This window comes from Stigmatopora nigra, chromosome 3 (assembly GCF_051989575.1).
Source record: "Stigmatopora nigra isolate UIUO_SnigA chromosome 3, RoL_Snig_1.1, whole genome shotgun sequence".
NCBI lineage: Eukaryota > Metazoa > Chordata > Actinopteri > Syngnathiformes > Syngnathidae > Stigmatopora > Stigmatopora nigra.
Genome location: NC_135510.1, coordinates 13,999,280 through 14,022,966, shown reverse-complemented (window position 1 = coordinate 14,022,966; position 23,687 = coordinate 13,999,280). Strand labels below are relative to the sequence as shown.

General features: G+C 40.5%; 2 protein-coding genes across 2 annotated transcripts; both read right to left on the bottom strand.

The window, feature by feature from the left end:
* Positions 1 to 1,268: 1,268 nt before the first annotated feature.
* On the bottom strand, positions 1,269 to 15,232 carry LOC144194346 (paired amphipathic helix protein Sin3a-like). Its single transcript, XM_077713341.1, has 21 exons — positions 15,012 to 15,232; positions 12,744 to 12,960; positions 12,316 to 12,468; positions 11,734 to 11,840; positions 11,313 to 11,631; positions 10,956 to 11,204; positions 10,723 to 10,875; positions 9,910 to 10,065; positions 9,586 to 9,672; positions 9,388 to 9,506; positions 9,056 to 9,266; positions 8,846 to 8,962; positions 8,231 to 8,469; positions 7,803 to 7,986; positions 6,497 to 7,073; positions 6,244 to 6,413; positions 5,974 to 6,147; positions 5,815 to 5,901; positions 5,005 to 5,099; positions 2,837 to 3,047; positions 1,269 to 1,992 (listed from the first exon to the last, which is right to left on the bottom strand). The coding sequence occupies exons 2-21, from the start codon at positions 12,936 to 12,938 to the stop codon at positions 1,774 to 1,776; spliced, it is 3,822 nt and encodes a 1,273-aa protein (XP_077569467.1). The 5' UTR covers positions 12,939 to 12,960; positions 15,012 to 15,232; the 3' UTR covers positions 1,269 to 1,773.
* Positions 15,233 to 16,272: 1,040 nt separating this feature from the next.
* LOC144194848 (uncharacterized) lies at positions 16,273 to 22,188 on the bottom strand. The gene is made up of 14 exons (XM_077714183.1): positions 22,023 to 22,188; positions 21,658 to 21,848; positions 21,399 to 21,503; positions 21,165 to 21,303; positions 20,427 to 20,577; positions 20,192 to 20,324; positions 19,635 to 19,787; positions 19,199 to 19,236; positions 19,079 to 19,108; positions 18,810 to 18,976; positions 18,272 to 18,720; positions 18,076 to 18,172; positions 16,900 to 17,167; positions 16,273 to 16,592 (listed from the first exon to the last, which is right to left on the bottom strand). Exons 1-14 carry the CDS (start codon positions 22,155 to 22,157, stop codon positions 16,510 to 16,512), a joined length of 2,139 nt encoding a protein of 712 aa, XP_077570309.1. The 5' UTR covers positions 22,158 to 22,188; the 3' UTR covers positions 16,273 to 16,509.
* Between the last annotated feature and the right edge of the window lie 1,499 nt (positions 22,189 to 23,687).

Below are 23,687 nucleotides of genomic sequence, written 5' to 3'. Positions count from 1 at the left end.
TTTCCATGAATGTATCTCAAACAAGATGAGTGTTTTCTGGTAATGGGTGACTACGAAAGGGATGCAATATGGCTTCCTTTAACTGAGATTTGGGAGTGTTTTATGTGTGAAAACTGGTGAATGGGATGAACACACATGGCAACAGGACTAACACAAATCTTATTTCTCTCGAAAAAGGAGCATTTAATAGCAAACACCTGACTAACACGTGAACATCGCGAGACGAGAACCGACACAGTAAAAGGAGAAACGTTTGTATTTGGGTATATACAACAATCAGCTTCTTGGAATTGATTGTGTGGCATTCCAATCCACAGTACAGTGAATACAAAAATAATCACCAAACTGCAACTGTTTAGCTGGTTCGACAATCACTGTAAAGCCAAGCGTGCCCCCCAACTTGCTTCGGTATCAAACTTGTATACCTTTGCACGTTTTGTAATCAATTTTGGAAAATGTATTTTCTAACACCCACAGTGGAAACCAGAAACATAGACACTACATCAAAAGATTATTTATCCAACATAAATCAGACTTTCTTTTGTTGTTCTTAAACTTTAATTGGTTACCTCAATGCTCATAATTATAAATAGTGAGCTACGAGTTAAATAACAGGGCCCGGGGGGGTTTTGGTGTGATTTATCGCAAGCCATAAATATTATTTATTCATAAAAATATCTAAAATGCAAACATGATAAATAATTAAAAGCATATATGTTATAATTGAGACTTAACATCCACCTGTGTAGACATCATTAGGCTAGTTCTGGCCCGGCACTTGAGTGGTTAGCTCGTGGGCTTCACAGTTATGGGGTCTTAGGTTCGACCCCAGGTTGGTCCTCCTGTATGGAGAAAGAATGTTGCCCCCCCCCCCCGAGCTTGTGTGGGATTTTTTCAAGTACTCTGGTTTTCTGAATGAAAATGAATGAATGAGTCAATTGCCCTTTCAACAGGTTAACAAATACAAAAGGAAATATATTTTCGGTAGTGTATATAGAGATCTGGTTTCAACTGTACATGTGACAGAAGGAAAATTGGCATCTAAGGCTGAATGTCACTCCTTTTTTCAGTAATGATGAATAAAAATTCAACTGCTCTCTCATTTTTTTCCGATATCCTCCAAATCCAAATTTGCAATTCAAATGGATCTTAAAAGGAAATAGAAGGGAATATAATGTAATGATCTAGTGTGTGGCAAGTCTTTCCTCAGATCACAAATATTGAGCTCCCTAAATCCAACCCCCCCCCCCCCCCCCCCCCACACACACACACACACAAGACGGCATTAATAATAAGAATAAAAAAACTTTACAGTTTGCATTCTTCTGCATCTAAATAATCTGGAAACTGTACTACACAACAAGGACAGCAGACAATTTGAAAACATAGTTGGCGCGTCCTTTCTTTATGGACTTATTGTTGACTTGAGTGTACACAAGTGCACCTTTATAAGACTAATTTCACAGCTGGCAGCCACACTGTAGTCATTACCCACATAAATGAAATTTAGCTTCCATTTTCTTAAGGATGAGTGATGTTAGATGAGCCAAAACCCATTTTTAGAGTTAAGAGTCAAAGAAAATCAAAACTCGAGAGAGCGACCGGGTGAATTTTCTTTTGGTTTGTTTTTAAACAACAGACCGTAAGTAAAGCATAGGAAAGTATTGAAATAACCTGAATTGATTGCGTGACGACAGAAGTGGCCTAAAATTGGCAAAAGAATAGGCAGGGTGAGGCATGAACTTTGCTTTGGACAGCCGACAAAATGACTGGCTAAAGTGTTATGTACTTGACTCGGTACTTGTTAACATTAAGATAGTGCAAGACCTCTGGGTTGCAGGTTGTCGTACAGGGCACCAAACCTTCCTGTCCGTCACCCATCAGCCACCTCCGGTTGGCTGCGGCCATTTCGCTTGTCACGTGCTCCTTTGCCCAGGTGTCCACACGAGCCTGAAAGCGTCTGTGCAGGCGTCTGTGAACTCGCTTGTGAGACTGCAAAACACGTTGGGCAAAATGGGATTCATACATTAGTTACAAACCTAACTTTTAACTTACAGGCATCTCAAACATTTATTTTGTGTTTGTGTTTTGGTTGGAAAAAAAAAACACAAATACTTTGACATACGAGTGCCCCGACAAACGAGCAATTTGAGATACGAGTAAAATTTTGATCAAATATTTATCTTGAGGTACGAGACAAGTTTTGATATACGAGCATACAGTGGAGGCGAGAGGCTGCTCATAAGAACATCATAGGCACTTTCTTTCCCGTCGCAACTCCCCCGTGTAATGTCTCTACGAGCACTGGGAAGAGCGTTGCATTTTTTTCAGTGTTTTTTTTCCCTCGTTAGTGAGTGCAGAAGCTCGAGAATACAAGAGGAGCATATACTAATTCTCGTTAGCAAGTGGTTATCCTATTGTGAGGACATTCGTTTGCGTCATTTCGGGAATATTTTAAAGGGAAGACAAACGCAAACAAGCCTTGATAGGTTGCATCTGAAAGTCTGGGTGGAGGCGGGGCAAATGGAGACAAACTGGGAGAAGAACGGTATAAAAAAAATAAAAATAAATTAGAATTAAGTTTAGTGTCATGTTAGATTAAACTTATTTTTGAGTCTTCATCGTAATTCAAGTTCATTCAAATTTGTTTGTGTTATGTTACGAGCGCGTTGCCGTGCAAAAAGCCCCCCGCCCCCCTCTGTCCGTCTATCTCTCCCCTTTGTGAAATCCGTTTAATTTTAGTACTATTAAACACATTTTAGTACTATTGACATTTTCTGCACAGTGCAGACTTTGGTGATTATTTAACATTGATAGTACAGTGTCTGGCACTCACCTGATGCCCGCGTGTAAGTGCAGTGTGTCTGTACATGAAGTTTTCCGACTTGCAGACATAGACCATCTTGTAGGAGTTGAGCTCGAACACGCACTCCATCTTCAATTTGCTCTCGTCACCTCCCGACTCCTTTGATGGTTGATCCGTGGCCATCCTCTCCTGTTGTAGCTGTTCCCATCCTCTCTGGCATTTCCTTATCCTTCTCAAGTTCCTGAAAACCAAAGCAGCGGTGGTCAGGATAACGACTAAACCTAACAAAAGAAAGGTGTTTTGTCATATTAAAAGCGCATGAAGTTTACCAGTTAGGCTACACTTATATTTTTTCAAAAGTATGTTTTTTTTATTTTAATATCAATATTAAACCCATTGAAAAAAGCTGCCTTGTCAACATTGTAAAGATCGAACCCTTCAAGTAAAATGTTTACACCCATGCAATTTATCTCACCAAGAAACAGATTTAGATAAGAGGTCAAATCTTTTGGGATATTGGGGCATCTATAATGGCAGCAGAGGCAGCAGTTGAAATATTTCTGAAACAGTGAAACTGACTGGAGTACAGTCACAGTTATATTCAACACGTGGCAACACAAAAAAAAGTTTTATAAAGTTATTTTAGTGTTCATTGAGGCAAATATTGTGCAGGAAAGAAAATAATCACCCCATTTAAATCAAAGTTTGAAATGTGTACTTACCACATGAGGGTATGGAGCGAGGACTGAGTGCATGAAGATATTTTTTTTTGCATTCAGGGCTCCACTTAAAAAGGCAAGACACAGTCTTCCAGGCCAATTTTCAGGTAAAACTGTTAGAAAAAAAACACTACACAATTGCTGCCTTGTTGCAAACCAGGCCAAAATATGAGCTGAAAATATTTGGGATGTTCACATATGCTCAACAAAAATGCAGTGTTATGATTATGAGATGAGAACCAACTGAATCAAATTAGAAAATAAATTGAATTGGTGCTGCCACTATTTTTTGACCTCCTCTACTGCTGACCTCTCTTAGATTTAATGGGGGACGTTGAACAGGGGATAAGATGTAGGTGAGTGAACCAAATGATAAATCATGAATAAAGTTTTGTGCAATGGGTTGAAAGAAGAAAGGCCGATATACACACACAGATTTTAAAATGCCTTTTGAAATGTATATGGTAATGGACAGCCATTTCAAAAGATAAAACAGTGATAAAAGTGCCACACTTTCAAAAAGATGTCTTGACATGGAGAACATAGACAAAGCAGACACAGACAGGCCTTCATGTACGACTCTCAAGTGTCAGGAAAGAAATAGACCGACATTTGAGCATACAATTTAGATGATCATTTTTATTGACAACCCCTATTCCTCTTTACAAGTAATGCAGAAAATGTGCTTCATAAGAGTTCTAAAAAAACTTGAGCACAAATCTCTCAAACGGTGGTAAAACCTCACCCACAACAACAACAAGAACAGGGAGTGCATGATCTGGGTCCTTACAAACAGAATACTGAATTGAAACAACGGGGCGAGTGAAAATTTACATTTGTAAACAGAGATTAAGTCACATACAAGACAAGGGCATGATGAAATCTTTTCACAAAGTCCTGATATAAGAACTTTTGTAACACGGGTCCCAAAAAAAAAAATGTAAAGAGAAAATGAAATAACATGACATTTCGAATGACCCATTTTATTTTCGATTGACCCTACGTTTGTGTGTGTGTGTTTACTACTACACATGATGTCACAGGTTGAAAATCATCATTTGAATTCAACACACGATGAATAATCAAACCAAATGTCTGCCAAAGTGGGAATAGCAAACCATGATCAAGTCAACCCCTTTTAAAAAATCTTTTATCATATAAATAAAAATCCATTTAAAAAGGAACTGAAAGAATGAATAAATAAATTCCCTTTTCTTAAAAGAATGACCACGTAAAGTGCAATCTTCCGAACGAAGCAAAGGTCTGAAACGCAACAGGATGTTATTGTAACAGTGGCGTCACTGTGGCGAACTTTACACTCTGTCTGACTGCATTGTCTGTCCATTACCATGCACCAAAACCATAAAAACAGCCTTGTTTTTCAACGTGCAACTGCTCTTGTTTGGCACGTCAACAGCTGAGGGTCAGGACGGAAGTTGAAAGAGAGCAGACAAGAAGGAGAGATGTCTGGGGCCTCACCTGGGCAGGAACACAGGTTTCTGGGCCAAATGCTCACGCAGCTCTGCAGAAGTCGAATCGGAGTTCAGGTATCTCCCAAGATAGTCCGGCCACCGCTGTTGAGCACAGGTTAAGAGCGTGAAAATTACAGCTGGTTTCAAATTCAGGTTAACCTTAAGCACGTTAACTCATTAGCTGCCACTCATCTGAATGAGGAAGGTCGAGCTCTCCGTTCAAATGGCTTGGACGTCGATTGGTGACAAAATCATTGAAATCAAACCATTAACATTAAAGCATTTTTAATGTGCTCTGATATTTAATATTTGGCATAGACACAGTAACAGAGCTTCAAGTTCATTCTAATGTTAGATAGGGTATTTCTTGGTAGCAGAATCTATAGCTTACAGGCAACTAGTTATCTACTTAAACTGTTACTGAAGTCCATGAGGGCAAACTCACATAGGTAAATAAGTCTTAATCTGACCAAATGTGTAACAAAAAAACAACCATTTGAGGTACAGTAAGACATTAATTCAAAGGTAGCTACTTTATCAACACTAAAAAGAGATTAGAACAAATTGACTTTTTACTCTAACTTTTGTCTTCTACCGGGCTAAAATGTGACGTAACAAGGTTGCAAGCATATTGTGGAACAAAAAATAAAATAAATAAATACATTCACAAGAAAAAATGTACTCGGAAACCGCATGCTTCGGTCTCCTGAGTGGCTTAATTAAAATTGAAGGGTAAGCCACCAATTTTAGAATGACCCATTTACTTGAAAATACAGTCTGCCAATGTTAGTGCCCTTTTTTTTTTTTGAGTACCCACCTCAGCAGGTTCGTCAGAGTTGTCCTCCTCTGTGTCCAGCAGCTCCATGGCGACGCAAATGGAGTCCTGGTTCTTCATGAACATCAACTGATCAAAAAAGTAGAAGATAAGAGCTATGTAAACTTCAAAGGAGTATATACATTTTTTTCTATAAATTACCTTGAAGCAGTTCTCATCTGACATGAGCTGCTCTGATTTGCGCTGGTAGGTACCCTCAGCTGTGGCACGAGAGGCCTGTGTGGGCAAAGAACCGCCCGTGGCTTTATTGGCAATTTCATTAAGGTACAAGTCCATGACGCGCGCAGAGGAATCATCAGTGACGAGGTGTTGCAGCTGTTGAAGACAAATCAGTTATTAGTTTGGCTGTAGGTAGATTGGACGTCTCTCGCCGTCGATGAGTCCACAATTGAGCAAAATGGCGACACTGACCTGCCGGACAATGCTCTGGATGAGCTTGTCCATGGTGAAGGCAATGTAGGCATGGATAGTAAACATTTCCCTCAAGGAATCCTCATACTGAGTTGGGTCCATGTTACCATCCAAAAGGTTGCGCACCATTTCCAGAAAGACAGAATAATAGTCCTCTACCTCAACATCCACTGCAAAGAGAGCAAGTCATGTAAATGGTGGAGATTTTGCTTCAATTTTTAATACATTTTTGCATGTGTGAAATCCAACTTACTGGGCTCTCTCATTTTCAGTTGAAAGGCTGGATTCTCATTCTTTTCTTTTTGGAGACCAAACATTTCTTTTTCCCATTCTTTCTCACGGGCCTCCTCCTCAATTTGCTTTTCCGCCAGCCCATAGATTCGCAGTAAACGAGAGCAGAGGATTTGATGAAGACGCATGAAGATGTACCAGTAGTTGTTGACGAAGAACAAATTGTACGCCTCGTCCGTGGCACGCAACCTCTGAGCTGCCATGTTGCTGAAGAGGAGCTTGGACTTTGAGGGGCTGCTGCCCGGTAGGCCATTGTGTTTTTTGTCTCCGTCATGATCGGCCTCCATATCCTCAGTTTCCTCCTCATCTTCCACATCGGACAGCTCACCACGTCGTGCGAAAAGGAGATCGGGGATAAAGTGGTGTATGATTTGTTTGATCTTGTACTTGTCATCTGACTGTATGCCCACTTGTCTCTTGACGTGGTGGATAATGAGGGCTGCCGCATCTTCTAGGATCTGACTATCTTCATAGGTCAGGTTCATGTGTGGTCCAGAAGGAAGGGGGGCAGCGGGTTCCTCCGAGGCCCGCTCCTGCCGCTGAATGAAAGAGCCGCAAGTTAAACTGAGAAGTCCATGAACCACTTGCAGCGTAAAAGCTTAATGTACACCAATTAATCAAGAACCATTTAATACATTTGGGAGGGATCAGTAGGATGTGATGAGGCAATAATGTACACAGGTGCAACTGTTGGGTATTTTTTTTCATACGTTCAAAACATAATGTTAAAGAAATGTCTGCCAATTTTGATAAGTTAATGTGTGAAGGAGTGAAATTTGTATTCACATTCTGTAGTCACCGTGTCGTAATTGTTTGACTGACACAGGATGGCTTTATTACTTTTGTGAATGCACATATTTGGCTCACATTCAAACAGTTCCAGAATCAAAAGGTATTTATGAAAGCACACCATTAAAAGCTTGAAACAAGAGACATGATACAATTTGTTATTTCTCTATTTGCCAATACAAATGTATGTATTTCTTTAAATCTTGAGGTTTATTGGAAGTATTCCTTTTTGCTGCACTTTAATTTTTGGAAAACTATCAGAAGTAGTTTGGAAAGAGTGTAATGAACATTTGATTTGTTTGGGTATTTTTTCCAAAAGAAATACTGTGCAGTCTTGATTCACAGGTGATGATCAGGGTTGGAATGTCAAAGGTTGATGTTGTTTGTGGGGGTGACGAGAGGTGGAAGACATTAGCTTAAAGATTGTGATTGGTGCACTCCTAGTGTTAACATTTTCATGTTCCATGCCAAACACTCACCTCATCATACAGCATCTCAATTTCAGAGAGCAGGGTCTTTGAGCGAAAGGCCTTGGTGTCATTCTGTTTAAAATTAATGCCTTGGTGATCAAGTGACTTAAGATAATACTTTTCATTCTGCTCCCTCCAAATTTTGTTGAAGTTTCTCTGTGCTTCTCTCCATTCTTCTTCTTTGATTTTTAATCTGCACCAGAAAATAAAATCCTCTTTAGAAAGTTGTGGAAGCTGCCAGCCGCTAAAAAACTAGACCAGGAGGACGTTTGAAAGAATTGTTTCAACATGATAGCATCACGTAAAATAGGATCATGGAATTGTGTGTGTGTGTGTGTGTGTGTGTGTGTGTGTGTGTGTGTGTGGCAGCAATATGCAATTGTACAAACTAATTAAATTATATGTAAATCATTTGAAAAATACATTATATGACTAGCCTTTTTAGCACTATAGGGATGCAGACTGTTGGGTTCTTCTTAAGACCTTCCATAATGTCCAGAGCTCTGTCCCCATATATCCTCTGAATAGCTTTGCGATGAATGACCTCTGAGGACCCGCCCAATGTGCTGTCCAACTTGAAGCGCAGCTGTTCCTCCGCAGACATCCGTGAGAGCCTTTGTTGGACTGATTCAAGAGCTCGAATTGTAGCCAGGTTGGTCTCCAACACCACGTCAAGCTTTGGGGAATTCAATAACAAGACGTCAAATTGAAGAATTGCTCGAAAACCGGTGGCAATAAGGCTGTGAATGCGAAGCTAGGAAGAGCCCTGAAATATGACCGAAACTATAACATAATGTAATATATAGTGAGATGACAATATTACTTTTTCAAATGGTGAACACATTTAAACCCATAGATATTCATCAAAATGGCCCATTCTGTGTGAACTTAAAGTTGAGAAATGTGCAGATATAATGTAAAATAAAATACATAATCATTTTGTGCAGCCCAGATTATATTTTACCCAATCCTTCCATCTTGTTGTTTTGAGAAGAATCACAAATGCACATCAGAAAACATTTTTGTAGAGTGGGAAAATTGATCACGCTTACCTCAAAACGCTCGTCCTCACATCTGTAAATATGCTCTTCATATTGAGTCTTCTTGGAGCTTACAAAAGTCGAATCCTCTGACCATGATGGAAACGACACCCATGTGTCATTCAGAACCTGAAACCAGCCATCAATTATCTTTAATCTTTCGTCTAAAAAAGATGGACATTCTAAAACAGATTAGGGGAAAATAAAGAACTTGTGATTAACCTCTCTACAGAGCGATGTCCTTCCTGTACATTTAGGCTGCTGGTAGCTCTTGGGCAGAGCTCTGTAGCTCGAGCCAAGCCTCTTGCAGGACGCGTAGTCAATCTCCATGGCGATGCCCTCTGTTGCTCGTTCCTTCGGTAAACTCTCCACATGGCTCGACTCTTGGTAGCCCAGAAAGTTTTTAAACCACGTAAAGAGTTCTGGGAATTTTCTAGAAATGTAAACAATTTGTCAAATACAGAAATAATACAACTCCAAATATACTTTTCTCGAGTTAACATTAAACTTGCAAACTGAGTTGACTGACCCATGCAAACAGAATGTACACTTACCCAAGAAAAGGGATGACTAATTGAACCAATTCAGCACGTGAAATAACTTCCTGGTTGAAGATGTGCAAACACCGAAGGAAGCTTTCATAGGCCTCAGAGCTCCTTAGGGCTTTCTTGACCTGTTTAAGCCACAAACGTTTACTCAAGAGAATTATCACTTGAGCAGACAACCATATAGATATCTTTGAACAAACTCACCTTCTCAAAGAACATAGTTTCGGTGCTGTTGCCGTGTTTTCCAACATCATTAAAACCATGATCTTTCCCAACTAGTTTGGGTTTCTTCTGGAAAACAAAGGAACAAAATATGTTATTGCTTTGCGTTCCTTTGACGATGATAGAAGACCAATCATGAGGTTATTGTCATCTTTCTGGTATGAATTTTAATAGGATTGTCACTAACAGACATTGCTTTCGCTGCCATCCCTGCCATTTAAAATGGATTGGACGCCAATGATTGTGAGTTGATGTTGTTTTTCTGAAAATCCCTTTAAACCAGAGGTAAGATGAAGATGACCTTACCTTGAGAAGGGGCGAAACTCCCACACTTCCAGGTCTTTTCACAGTTAGTCCATTGGGGCTCAATTTCTGTTTGTTGTTCATTAAGGGTCTTTTTACTGTTCCGCCATGATCATTACGCACAGACTCTGCCCTGTCAGGTGCCGTTTTTCCAAGCAGCTAAACACAGCAAGAAACATTATGAATGTGTGCTTCTTTTTAAATGTTATTCTATTTTACTGTTGCATAGATCTTGACTTTTATCTGTGCTTTTTGTTTAACCGATTTCATTTTTATATTTTGGTGTTTCTGGATGTAAATTGCTCTTAGGGGTCTTGGTAGGCAATTTAAAAAATTTTTTATTTCTAACAGTAAAAAACTGACTACAATGATGAAGAAGAGCCAAGTTTCAATATTTCATTTAGAATATAACATATGTTTGACATTGGCCTCTGAGAGAAACTGACACTCTGTGTAGCTTGTTTCATGTTCCCAATGGACTTAATTGGTGGTAATTTGTCTTTCAGCTGTTCGTTATATGTGCCATTGAGTTTCCAGGCCCCTTATTTCTGTGTCTCAACTTTTTTGGAGATATGTAAACGACACCATGAAATTTCAAATGAACTTATTTTCCCGCTTAAATTATATATTATCTCAGTTTAAACTATTGCCATGTCTATGTTCTATTTGGAATGAAATGTTACAATTTTGGCACTTGCATTTCAAATTGTGCCAAAGTGTGCCAACTTTTACAGAATCCAGATTGTAGAAAAATATAAATACAAACTATAAAAGAGACTGTGGATTGCTAATATTGAGACGCTAAAAACTGCTTACCATTGAGCTGTTTGCATCAGGCAAAAACTGTCCAAATTCGGACAGCAGGTCTTCTTGGTTCTTGAAGAGTCGTGCCACTTGAGTGTAGACTTCCTGCTCAGTCAGAGCCGGAGTGTAATTGCCCCCCGCCTCTTTGGCGTTCCGCTGCTCTTTCTGTGGGAAAACGCATAGATTAATCATCTAAACAAGATCTTAGAAATGATCCATACAAAAGTTCTAAAGTGCCATTTGACCTGGTATGTATGCAGGATTTCCAGGAAGGCTTTGTAGATGTCCGGCTGACCCTGAAAGCGATTCTTGATCTTGTTCACGTAGTTGATTGCGTGGTTGAATTCCACTGGCTGATTGTTCTGAGGCGGCCCACCAGTTGGTGTGCTGCTCACAGGTGTGTGGGACTGAACTGAAGGTGAGCGTGGTGAGGCGTAAGATGGTATGGATGGATTTGGCTGGCTGGTGGGTGTGTGAGCTGGAGACTGCATGGCCTTTGGGATGAACACAAATGTTGAAAAGAAAATTGCATATTTGGTATTAGCAAAAGACTAAAAAGGTCAGTCGCTAATGACTAAAACAGGAATGCCGTCAGTTTATACCTTGCTGATTTTATTTGCCGCAGGCTGGGTAGGAACAGGTGGAGTGACCGCAGCAGAATGCGTGTTGGCCTGTGACACAATCTGGTGCTGATGCTGGTTTACAGGTTGACTAGATGCTCCACTTACCGGGAGGTTTTGAACAGATATACCATGAGGCGTTATATAGTGAATCTGGCCCGGAGTGGTCACATTGACCAGGTCGTTCGTTTGAACCTCAATTTTATAGCCAGGCGGCAAGAAAGTATTGAAGCCCATAATGAGGTCTGGGTGGCCCTTAAAGAGTTGGGACACACGACTGATAACACCAGGAGTATCAATGCTGTAACGGGGAGGGTGGGGAGAAAAGTGTTTCTTTAATTCCCAGAACACATTTCCATTAATCTGCATGTAAAAATTGCCATAATGATTTCATGAAGCTCACCTCTGTGACTTGAACTCTTTCATAATATCCAGGAAATCATTATACACTTGAGGTTGATTTCCAAATTGAAGTTTGACTTGATCAAGATATGACAAAGCATCTTCCACCTAATTAAAAAAAGACAAAAAAGTGCACTCAAATTCAATATTATTATGGTATTTTGAGCCTTGATTTATGACTTGATATGGCTGGTTGAACACTTCAAGTTGCCCCAGGTAAGAGTGTAAGCGTGAATGGTTGTTTGTCTCCTTGTGCCCTGTGATTGGCTGGCCACCAATTCAGGGTGTCCCCTGCCTCTGGGCTGGGATAGGCTCCAGCACCCCCCACGACCCCTTCAGAAAATGCGATGAGAAAAATGATACTTTTTTTTAATAGCATTTTTTTTTAAACTAACATAATAACTTCTCATTTTATTGCTCTCTATAGAGGACTTCCAATCCATTTATACTGGGATGACTGTGAATGACCAAGTTTCATTGCAAGTGTATACATTGGCAAAAATGTACACTTGGACAATATTTTTTCCACGTTTTTTAATCTAAAGGAACCGAAATATACTCCTCCAGTTAGATGCATTCATACCTTCAGTCGCTGAAACTGCTGCTGTCCTTGTGTGGAACTCATGGGTGCAGCCGGTTGCACGTGACCTTGGACCACTGCTATGTTGTGTGCAAGGGAGCCAAAATGTTGAGCAGAACTGTTAAGTCCACTTGTGCTCTGAGGCATTGTCGGCACCTGTTGATAAAGAGAGTTTAGGAAAAAACATGATGGGGCTCTTTAGTCTGAGCATTATTTCAGTGTGCAAGAACGGCATCCTAAGACAGGCAGTTGGGATGGAGTCACTGGACAAAAGTTTCTGTTTAAAGCTGTCTTGGGCTCACATATTTGCCAATTCCTCAATAGGTTTATACAGAAAATGGTATTAGTGGCACTTACATCAAACGAAGAGGGCAGTAGTCAAAGACATAAGGGTAATATGGTTCAAATGATGGGTTGTTGTAGAACCCTACCTGGTAACCCTGGGGAAGAGAATACTGAATGCCTGAAGACGGCTGCATATTGTCTGCGGCTGCCTCTATCACAGTAGCAGTTGGGGCAAGAGCCCTGTGCTGGAAGCTTTCTGCAATGCCCTGGACTGTGGCGCGATGAGGTTGTTGTTGCTGGGCCACGAGTATCGGTTCCTGGTCCTCCACATGCCTCTTCATTGTTTAAACATACTAAAATGGGCTGCAGGAATACAAGAGAGGTAAAATGATCAGTTGAATTATTTCAATATATTCCTCACTATATATATTTGGATTGGATAACTTCATTCATCCCGTATTCGGGAAATGTCGTTGTCACCGTAGCAAGAGGGTGAGGATGCAGAAATAATGTTAATATATTTATTTACTTAATATATTTAATAATATTTTACCCACATTTCAACATTCCACTTATTGATTGTATTTTTATATTATTTTCTTGGCGTGAATATGTTTAGAACAACATAATTGAGGGATTTGAATGAAAACAGGGCCACCTAGTGGTTTAGAGGTTCACTCGCCTGACTTCGGTGCGGGCTCGATTCCCACCGGCTGCGGTATGATTGTGAGTGTGGATGATTGTTTGTCTCTTAGTGTGCCCTATGTCTGAGTGGCGACCAGTCTTGAGTAGGCTGACTTATGCCCAAAGTCAGCTGGGTTAGGATCCAGCTTTCCCTGCAACCCTTTTGAGGGTGGAAGATGAATGAATGACCGAATAATAACAGGGATACACAATTTTATATGTATGGGTGTGAGTGTGCATTGTTGTCCGTCTCCTTGTGCCCTGCGATCGGCTGGCTACCGATTCAGGGTGCCCCCCGCCTCTGGCCCGGCGATCGGCTGGCTACTGATTCAGGGTGTCCCCCGCCTCTGGCCCGGCCGGAGTCGGCAGGGATAGGCTTCAACACCCCTGCGATCCTAATGAGGATGAAGCAATTCAGAAAATAAGATAAGAATCTGATTGCAACATTTGCAATATTTGACTCCTTCCCTGCCACTGCCAATGACAGACGTCCAAGTCATTCCATCTGGAAGGGCTGGAACCATGATCTGGAATAGCATTATACGCGTTTGAAAATGTGTCATTTGCTGACACTCCCTGGGCCGCCAGACGTCACGAGCTTGCTCGGTTGGGGAGAGGACGAAAGAGAGAGCGAGCACAGCCCTGCCCGCTCGTCTCGCTGCTCTGCACCAAATTGGGAACAACACGCAAGCGGTGTTGAGAAGCACAGATCGTGTCAGCTTCCGATCCATTCGCTCGATCCGGCGCCTTAAGGTTAAACGAATGCGGCGTTCAGTCAAATGACGACGAGGCTGGCCGTCGAACGATACAAAAAAGCTCCGATTTGCCGCTGCGCGTCTCCAGTTAGCTCGCAGTCGCTGGCGCCTATGTGAGCGGAGGCCGCTCCCGTTCCCCTCCCCCCTGTTTCCCTCTCCCCCTTCCTCCCAGCGAAACGCCGCCTCGAACTCATTGGTGTCGTCGAGCTGACCGCTTTCGCCGTCGTGTGATGGCTGACGTTGGCAGTCGCCCGAATTCAAGCGATGCTGGCGTGCAAACGAGATTTACACTCGGCGTGTCTTAAGAGCAAGGTATCGCCTCCGTAAATGGGAAACTAAAAAACACATACACTAACCCAATGTGCTGGCTAACTAGCGTCGATTTACCCTTGCGAGACTTCGATTTGGACGCTACATCGCGATAGAGTTTTCAAATGGCTAAACAACACTGCGGATCGCAATCAAACCAGTGGACTAATCTTAGGACTGGGAAGCCAATTGACCAGTTCGCAAAGAACACCGACGCTAGCAACACGTCCACGTAACGACAAGTCGACGTTCAGTTCACTCCGGGATTCGACAGCTCCACAATGTTGTCTTGTGGAAAGCTTCGCTCGGAATTATGCGCTTTTCTCCCACAAAACTTGCAGCCACTTGTTAGGTCGAAACTAAATTGAAGAGCGCCTTGTCAAGTCCACCTTTCGGTATTAGCATGACAGCTAAATCATGCTCGGGAGACGAGTCTTCCCTCGATAGCTTCGCTCAAAGTAACTTAGTGCTGCCGAAAGCCGACACCACCTTAATGCTAACTTCACGTTTTAAACAACCGGACGACAGAAATCCCCGAAAACACCGCCATCAAATAACCGCCGAGTACTCTAACTCTAGTATGTTTGACAAGGTTATATAGACGCTACTACGTGCTACGTTAGCACAACAAGCTCTATGCTTCGCTAACTAGCTACTTTAGCTTACCTCGCGGGGCTGCCTCCGGCAACAACGAAGCCCCGCCGGAGATGAAGATCCCTTCCCCAAAAGGCTTAAAGCCACATTAAGATGGCCTTGGGAAAAAATGTGCCCTTTTGACAGGTTGTCCACTAAAATTGCTCCAAAATGATATTGTCCGCGCCGCTAACAACAGGGGATGTATGAAACCGTGTTCGGTGAACATTAGGGGCGTGTCCGTCCTGGAGAAGGCGGAAGTCTCCGCCCATACCCGACTCCGATTGGATACTTGGAGAGAAGAAAACAAATACAGCACGCTGACGTCAGTGCCTGCTTAACTTGGAGGGTGGAGCTCCAACTTTCAATGTTGAACAATTCACAACAATTCATTTAAAGAATAATCCTGGAAAGGGAACATAACATTATTCAGCCCCATAAAGACCTGGCATACATATGCGTGGACATCACATTTTAGATCACGGAGGCCACAACGTTGACACCTGGTAGAAAAGTACTCTACATCACCCCAAATATGACATGTACACATTTTCACACAAATATATATATATATATATATAGATATATTTATTTATGTATTTATTTTTATATTTTTTTATTTTTGAATTAATAAATGAAATCATAAATGATTGAAATGCATGAGAGACGTCCAATTAATTTCAACTGGGAGGAGTAATTGAATGCTCATCTTTGCAGCTTTTGGGGACGGCGGCAAGAGCATGGGAGAATCTTTGACCTGCTGCTCATAAACAGTCATGGAGTGAGTTTGTAGTCCTAAAATCCTAAAGCATGCCTGGATTGTGGTATGAATAAGGTTATTCTCCTACTGATTGATACAATGGTATAAGCAAATCATGCCATAACAATTTCAATAAAGGTTAAAATATTTCAGTCAATTTTATGCAGACAAAAGCAGTTCAGTTTCCCCAGTAGATAAATAATATTTACATTCTTAATGATATATTGATGAGTAATGCACCAGATAAATCAATAAACACACAAATAAGTTTGCAAAGCTGGTTGGATAAAATACTAGAATGGATTTAAACTTTGATGAAAATAAATGGAATAAAGCCACCTGATACAACCACATTAATTAAATATTTAGTTAAGCGGAAATTGAAAATTAATGAATGCAGAAATAAAAAGCAAAAGGGAGGTAGTTGTTTCCTTAATTAGCCCACTTGGGTAATGATATCTCCAGTCTTAGGTAAAACGGTGGAATCTCTCAGAGCAAAAAGGTCAAAAGTAGCATGAGACAAAGCACACCAAATTTCAATTTCTTATGAATATTTTATTGCTCTGTTCTTACATTATACTTAACACACCATAAAGATGGAGATGCTGAAACTTCTCCCTCTTACAACTATGTAGTGGTTACCAACAACGTTTGTTGTACCCATATGTATATATAAATTCTAAACAGTTTCCCCCCAGTTGCTCCACTATATCATTTCATTTATTCCTCTGTACATCTTTTTTTTCCCTAACAAAGATCAGCAAACAACATTTAGGGAAAGCAGATATGTTGAAGAAATATGCTGATTAAAATTAAGGTCAGTCCCATCGCCATGGAAAAGGCCTGCTCTGGAGCTGCAAGAGAACCAAAGAAAAAATATTTACGTCAGTTTGCAAGGTCAAAGACCTACAAGGTTACGTTCTAAAAGATTTTCATTCATTCATTTTCTACAGTTCTTGTTGTCTTTAGGCAGATGCTCTCATTGGTCAACCAATTACAGGTTACATATGTGTAATCACCTTTAGAAAAATTGGAATCTTCACTGAAACTAAAATGATTTCCCCCATGTGGTGGGAAACTGTTTGTGAAGAAGTCCTACATGATTGGGATCTTTCGACTTGTAACACAAGTCTTAAAGCGTGCTTTGATGATGCAACTTACCACTTGAGGTGCCGATGACTACTTCAACTGGTGCAGATGTTGTTGCTTCAGTTTGCCCCGCTTCAGTTTGCCCCGCTTCATTTGTGACGACACTCATAGATGTAGTTGTTCTTGTTCTTACAAGACTTATAGGTTCTGACCTGACAGTGAAGTGCTTGCTCAACATTGTTGGTGTCCCACCTCTCCCCAATGCCTGGTTACACTGTTTCGAGCACTTCTCAGATGGAAGGAAAGTGATGCACAGATCCACTTCACATTTTACATACATCTGTGTGACATGGGATAAAGGGTATGAGTCAGAAGAGATTTGAGGAGTTGAAATTTTGAACATTATCCAAGCAAAATGTCCCCCTGCACTTTCTCTGTCAACTGTATGGCCTGCAGACCGAAAGCGACCCCCTCGGATTCAGGCTTTTGAGTTGTGTGATTGAGTACATGCATTTGCTCAATATTTTATTTGTAGTCATATTCATTCTATTGCCGCCTGTGGTGAAAACGATGCGATCAGAGGCAGCCAATGAGTTTACAAAGAATCTTAAAATGTCTCAAACCCAAAAGGAAGTAACCTGGAACTGCCTGGAAATCAGCAGAAAGTGACCAATAAAAATGAGGTAGCCTGGAAATTCACCCAAAAAAACTATAGTAAATGATCCGACAATTTTAGAGGAGGTGATCATTAAGTACCTTAAAATGAGAATAAAGGGACGCAAAATCAACTCATTGCCAACCATTGACAACAATAGATGTCCAATTCACTTAAAGGGGCTTAAACTGTAAGTATCAAAAAGCCACTCTTTACGTCAGAAGCAGCATAAACAAATTCAATCAACCAAATTATTTTTAAATATAATTTGTTTTTAATGGGCCGTGATGAATTTGTGTGCGTGTTAAGAGAGAATACGTAAAACGAGGCAAAAAGAGCCACACTATATACAAAATATGATAAAAAGCAACGAGCCGGAATCATTTTGGCCGGGAGCTGCATGCGGCTCAAGAGCCACATGTTTGTCACCCCTATATAATAGATTGATGCTACTTCTCTACTCATTTTTGATTTATAAATGAGGTGAATTATTGAGTCCATACAAGAGTTTATATTATATGTATCTACACAGTATAAGATACAGTAACAGGGGGAAAAAGTGCAAATTGTAAAAAATTCAAAAAAATACAGACCATAATTCCAACTGGAAACAGGTCGGCCAAACGAAGTCGGAAGATTCTTACGTTACTTGAGGCCACAATCTCTTTTGTTGATCGGGCAGATTTGCATCTGTGAAGGGGCATTAATTGGAAAGCAACGTCTGTAGTTAGTATTAATTACTCTCCATTATTCATGAGTTATAGGTAATTGAAGTCACATTTTACTGACCCATCCTCCAAAAAAATGTAACTTTGAGTAAAGTCCGCCGTCTCAGACTCCATACAACGTTGGATACTGATCTCTGCTCGAGCCAAAGTTGTATTTGAAATTAAATGGAGGTCCAGGTCTTTGATCCTGGACCCCAGTTGCCCTTGGACAGCACGAATATGACGTGCTGGTGAAGAATCCAATTGCGCTAGTATTGGCTCAAGGGGATTGAATTGTGGATTGCGTGTGTATTTCGCCATAGGTCCCTCTCCTGGGTTGTAGAATTCCAATCGAACAGCAGCATTATCAAAGGCGTTTGTGGGAATCTTGATGTTGAAATTTGGGCTTCTGGCTTGGACGGCAGGGAATCGGCAGGCCAACGGGAAGATGAGGGACGGCTGACGTCTGATCAAGGAGGAAGGATGCACACTTTTCAAGGTGTTGGTGTAAACCAGCTCTGTCCCAATGTGCTGAAAACATGAGGCATTTCTGAACTCAAAGAGTAGCACGAGCTAGAATAATAATGAAAACAACTAAATGATTCTCTTCAGCCTTTTACCACAGTTTTGGTGCCACAGCCATCAAGAGCAATACGTGCAGTGAGATGGGTTTCGTTGAAGTTGATGGGACAAGCGGCGCTGTTGAGCTGCAACTCATCCAAGTTGATGTTGCTTAGTGAGCCAATGGGAAGGATGAGTGTCATCTCTGTCTTATTACATATCAACTCTAAAGACAGACACTACATTTTAAGACTCACAAACAAATGGCAGTGTTACAGCAATTGTAACCAAATCAAAAAAGGTGAGGAGGGTTGGGCATTTTCATAACCTGTTCCATGAGGAAGGGTCTTGATTTCTCCTAAAATGAGTTCGAGAGAAGCAGGGTTAAATATGTTATAATTCATGATAATAATGACATGAATGAACTAACTAATTAAGCAATACTTACTTTGGTAAAGCCATATACATCGAGGCTCTGACTGCAAACTGGAAAGAGGAGATATTCAGATGAGACCCCTATCAAAAACAATCCATTGATGGTGCTAGAGCAGTGGTTCTTAACCTTGTTGGAGCTACCGGACCCCACCGGTTTCATATGCGCATTCACCAAACCATACTTTAGTGTAAAAGAAAATCAGATTGTTTTTTCAAATTCAATATATATACATTTCTCGCATCACTGATAGGCCAAGCAATGTCACGATCATCTGCAGCCAAGGATGGTCAAGTGGGGGATGTTATTTTGTCTAGATATGATGGATGAGTCGATGTGACTTGACCTCCGTGGCAGAGGCTCCACCGAACCCAGGTTAAGAACCACTATGCTAGAGGAGCCAGATTTTAGCCAGGTTTTAGGATATGTGGCATCAGTTCAGTTAACATACGTCACGGTATTGGCAACAAAGCAGATCGGAAGAGCACGAGGCAGAGTGTTTTCTCCACGGACCCAGGACATGGAAAGTCTTGACATGCCATCAGTTGAAGTGAACCCATACTTGAGGAGCCCAGGTTGGCCGACAACTGCTATTTCTGTAACACTGAGAAAAAGAATACATTCATTTTCTGAACCTCTTATCCTCACAAGGGTCGCATAGTGGTGCTGCCTATCCCAGCTAATTCTGGAGTACCCAGAGGAAAGCTACGCAGGCCTGGGGACACCATGCAAACTCCACACAGAGGGACTGACTTGGATTTGAACCCAGGTGTCCCACTGTGAGGCCGACACGCTAACCACTCATCCGCCTGGCTGTCGCACTTTAGAAATATATTAATCCATTAAATGTGTGTGGCTCCATTTTTTTTATCTAGGTCTACAATGTCTTGTGTGTCTTGTGTCTGTCTTGCTACTGCAACCAAGAAATTTCCCAAATACGGGATGAAATAAAGTTCTAATCTAACCTAAATGCTTAAAGGACAAATTAAACAAGGCTTTCAAAGACACCTCTCTTTTTGGGACATGAAATCAACATCAAACTTCACATCCTCGAATGGTAGGGCATAAAAAGTTGCATGCTCTCTGGGAGTCCTTAAAGTCGCAATAGGCTCATCTGCACAGCTGGAAGTTGACTGCTCCACTAGAGATAAACACACACACACACACAACACATTCCTGAAATGAGCACACAGTATAAGGCTTTTACTCCATAGTTAGAAATAAGTTCACTTTTAAGACTCACCGGTAAATGAAAGCTGCACCGGCACAGAACTGAGAGGTTGCCTGTCACTGGTTTGGCTTACTTTAGGGGTAGGAATATAGTCCTCTGCCATCAGGTAGATGGAATACGGGCCAAGTTTTGCATTTCCAGTAAATGTCAACATACATGAATCCTAGCAAATTGGAAAAAGTTCAGAGAAAAAAAGGCACACTATGATATGCTTAGTCACTTGATGAACTTCACAGCATTGCATTCTACTTAACATTTGTCTATTTCACATTTGACTTAAATGTGGTTCATGGCCTTGTTTGTATTGTATACCACATGAACTTTTTTGGCATACCATGAGTACTCCTGCACTAATATGTGTTAATGACTCTGTGAATATAGTTACTTTGACCAATGAATCAGCTCTGATTGAAAGTTGCGGGGGTTGCTGCAAAAAGCAGACTACACTCATGACTGGTCTGATACAAAGTCATTCTTTACAATAATCCTTATTATAAGTTCAAGGCCTTTCAGGTCATCACTCAAGTAATAGTTGTTGTTCTTCCTGTTGTGGAGACAGACTATGCAGTCCTACTCCTCCGTTATTCATGAACCAATCATCTTGAAACTTGGTAGCTATGGAACCAATACGGGCCATTACCAATTTTTGATTGTTGCTGTTACCCAATAGATTGCAACCTTTAGTCTGTCTTAGCACTAGTTTTCTATGGAGCAGCAGTAGGCCAAGGTTAATACTGAAGCCATACTGACCTCGTTCAACTCTATAAAAGAGTGCGGAGAACAGTTTAGACACTCTCCTTGTTTTTCCTCAGCAAACCGGCATCGCACCTTGTCTCCATCCAGATCTTTTACCGAGAGATGGATGTGATGAGGACAGTTCATGCGAGCCCTATAAGGTAAGAAATAAACAAATGATTCATTTAGATAATCGCTTTGAGTACTTTTTGTGCTATTCCTGGAAATAATTTGGTGTGGTTACATTACCTCATTGGAGGCGGCAGTGCAACATAAGGAGGATGATTGAGTTTCCCAGAATTTACACGTAGATGTGGCGCTGCCTTCATTGATACGTAAAAAGTGGTGTCGGAACTAAAAAGAAAACATATGGCTTAAACTGCTAACAATTTATAAAACAACAATTGATACAGATATACAAAACTGGCATCATTGTTCAGTTTGTTACAAGATAAATACAAACAGTGGATGCAGAAATTATGGAGGAAAACAGAATGTGGTCTCATACTTGAAACTGATGGTTTTTTGATAGTTACTGGGGAGAACCTGCTCCCACTGGCGAACACACCACCCTAAGCTGGGTTTAATGCCACTGAAAGGTTCGTAGGCCCTATGAAGAGTACAGTTTACCCCTTCAGTGCACAGCCCAGTTAGTGGGGGGCATGGGTTTGATGCAATGGTGGTGAAATGAGCTCTCACCTGCAAAAATTTTACATATACTTGAAATCATATACTGTACTTAAGAAAAATAATTAAACCCTGAGCTACATGCATTTTAAAATGAAAAATCATCAGCGTAAAGACCAAGTGATCGATATTTTCTAAATACTATTAGTATATTTCATAAAAAGAGTAGGGAAAAATGTCACTCACTGATTGCCCTCCATCATTTTGGATGGGCACGACGTGGACTGTAAGCCCAAGAGATGAGGCCTGGCAGAATGTTAGACCCATCCAAAGGAGAGCAAAGCTCAGTGCAATGATTGCCATTCTCAGGCTGTCCACCATCTCACTTCTTTATCCACACAGTACTGTCACTTAAATATGTGAAAAAGAGACAGTTATGCTTTAAGTCAGAATGACAAAAACAAAATACACTCATTTATCAGCTGTAAAATGGTGTGTTAAATGCTCTAAAATGCACGGAATGCAATAATTGATCTGAAAAATGACAAAAAGTGACTGCGTGTTCATCAATGACTAAGTTATAAGAACGCACGAAACCTCTGAGACTCAAGAAAGATTAAAAAAAGTTATACACGCAAAGACAAACATTTTCTTTTACATTTAAAAAAAATGAAACCATTATATAATTTTATGATTATTGGTGCCTCAATCAATATTCTCATCAGGAAAAGTGAAATCAATGGACTGTATGGTACAGGAAAGTTGAAGAACACAAGAATGGTCTATTTATACAGTACCCCATTCCAGATACTATACTTTATGAGGTATAGTGGCGTCTTGGAAGTAACGGAGGAGGCGGAGTGGGGGAACAGACAGCTTAATAGGCTTCCAGAATACATTTAAAAAATGTAGTAAAATAACCAAGTTTAAAATTTGAAACATTTGAGATGTTTTTAGGAATGTATCATCACTTCAAACTCTATTTCTAATTTCTCCAATATTGTTGTCATCACTAAATAAAAACAGATGTAATACAAAATGTAGTCGCGCTACGCTGCTAAAAAAGTTTTGTTTAATTTCAATAGTTATACTCATTTTCAAAAACTTTCAGTGGTCCGTTGTTTTCCAATATTACATGCAAATTGGATGGTATTGACAAGTTATTTTTTCACACAAAAAAATAAAAACATTTCTCTCACAACACTGCATTACTAACACAACCAATACCTCCACCATTACTCGTTGCAATGTGAATGTCTCCTGAAAACCTAAATATTTCTATAACTAGTTTTGAAGTAACCTTGCAATGCTCTTCAAAACGGTAACAGAACACACTATTTTTGGTATCAATATCAAAACCTACAATGCCACCATTTGAAACCTTGGCAAAACAAGGATTATAAATGACAGGTTACATTAAATAGAGACATTCAATTGTTACCTTCCATAAATGCAGTCACACCAGAAACAGTCTTCCCATAGGTATACGTACGTCAAAGCAAATGGTGGTGTGAAACAAAAATTTGAAGGTTATTCGAGGGAATGAAGTTTAACTGGCTGAACCATAGAAAATAAGGGAAGCATGACAAAGCTTGTCAGTAGGAGGGCTTTAAAAAAAATAGTGTGTTCTCCGAGACTGATGTTGATGCAGTGCAACTCGAGTTCGGTTGAAATGTACCCACATTGTATAAATTGATACCATTACCCTAAAACAAAACAACACGAAGGCTAATGAAACAAGTGACAAAACAACAGTCACTCTCTGCTTAAAGTAATGATTTTTTTTTTTTTTTTTTACAAAGATACTTTAATTGATGGTTCCCAGAACACAATATATAGATGTTGAGGCTCAGTAAACCAGTCTCACCTGGGGCCAGGGATTTCTGTTGACACCTCATGAACCATTTGCTC

Excerpts from the sequence above, each read along its gene's own strand:
- LOC144194346 (XM_077713341.1), bottom strand. The coding sequence starts at position 12,938 with ATGAAGAGGCATGTGGAGGACCAGGAACCGATACTCGTGGCCCAGCAA. Across the intron at positions 6,148-6,243 it reads TCCAGAGCATTGTCCGGCAG|CTGCAACACCTCGTCACTGA; the intron begins GTCAGTGTCGCC and ends TGTCTTCAACAG. Across the intron at positions 5,902-5,973 it reads CAGATGAGAACTGCTTCAAG|TTGATGTTCATGAAGAACCA; the intron begins GTAATTTATAGA and ends TTTTTTGATCAG.
- LOC144194848 (XM_077714183.1), bottom strand. The coding sequence starts at position 22,157 with ATGGTGGACAGCCTGAGAATGGCAATCATTGCACTGAGCTTTGCTCTC. Across the intron at positions 20,325-20,426 it reads GGTGCAGCTTTCATTTACCG|TGGAGCAGTCAACTTCCAGC; the intron begins GTGAGTCTTAAA and ends GTTTATCTCTAG. Across the intron at positions 16,593-16,899 it reads AGTCATCGGCACCTCAAGTG|CTCCAGAGCAGGCCTTTTCC; the intron begins GTAAGTTGCATC and ends GTTCTCTTGCAG.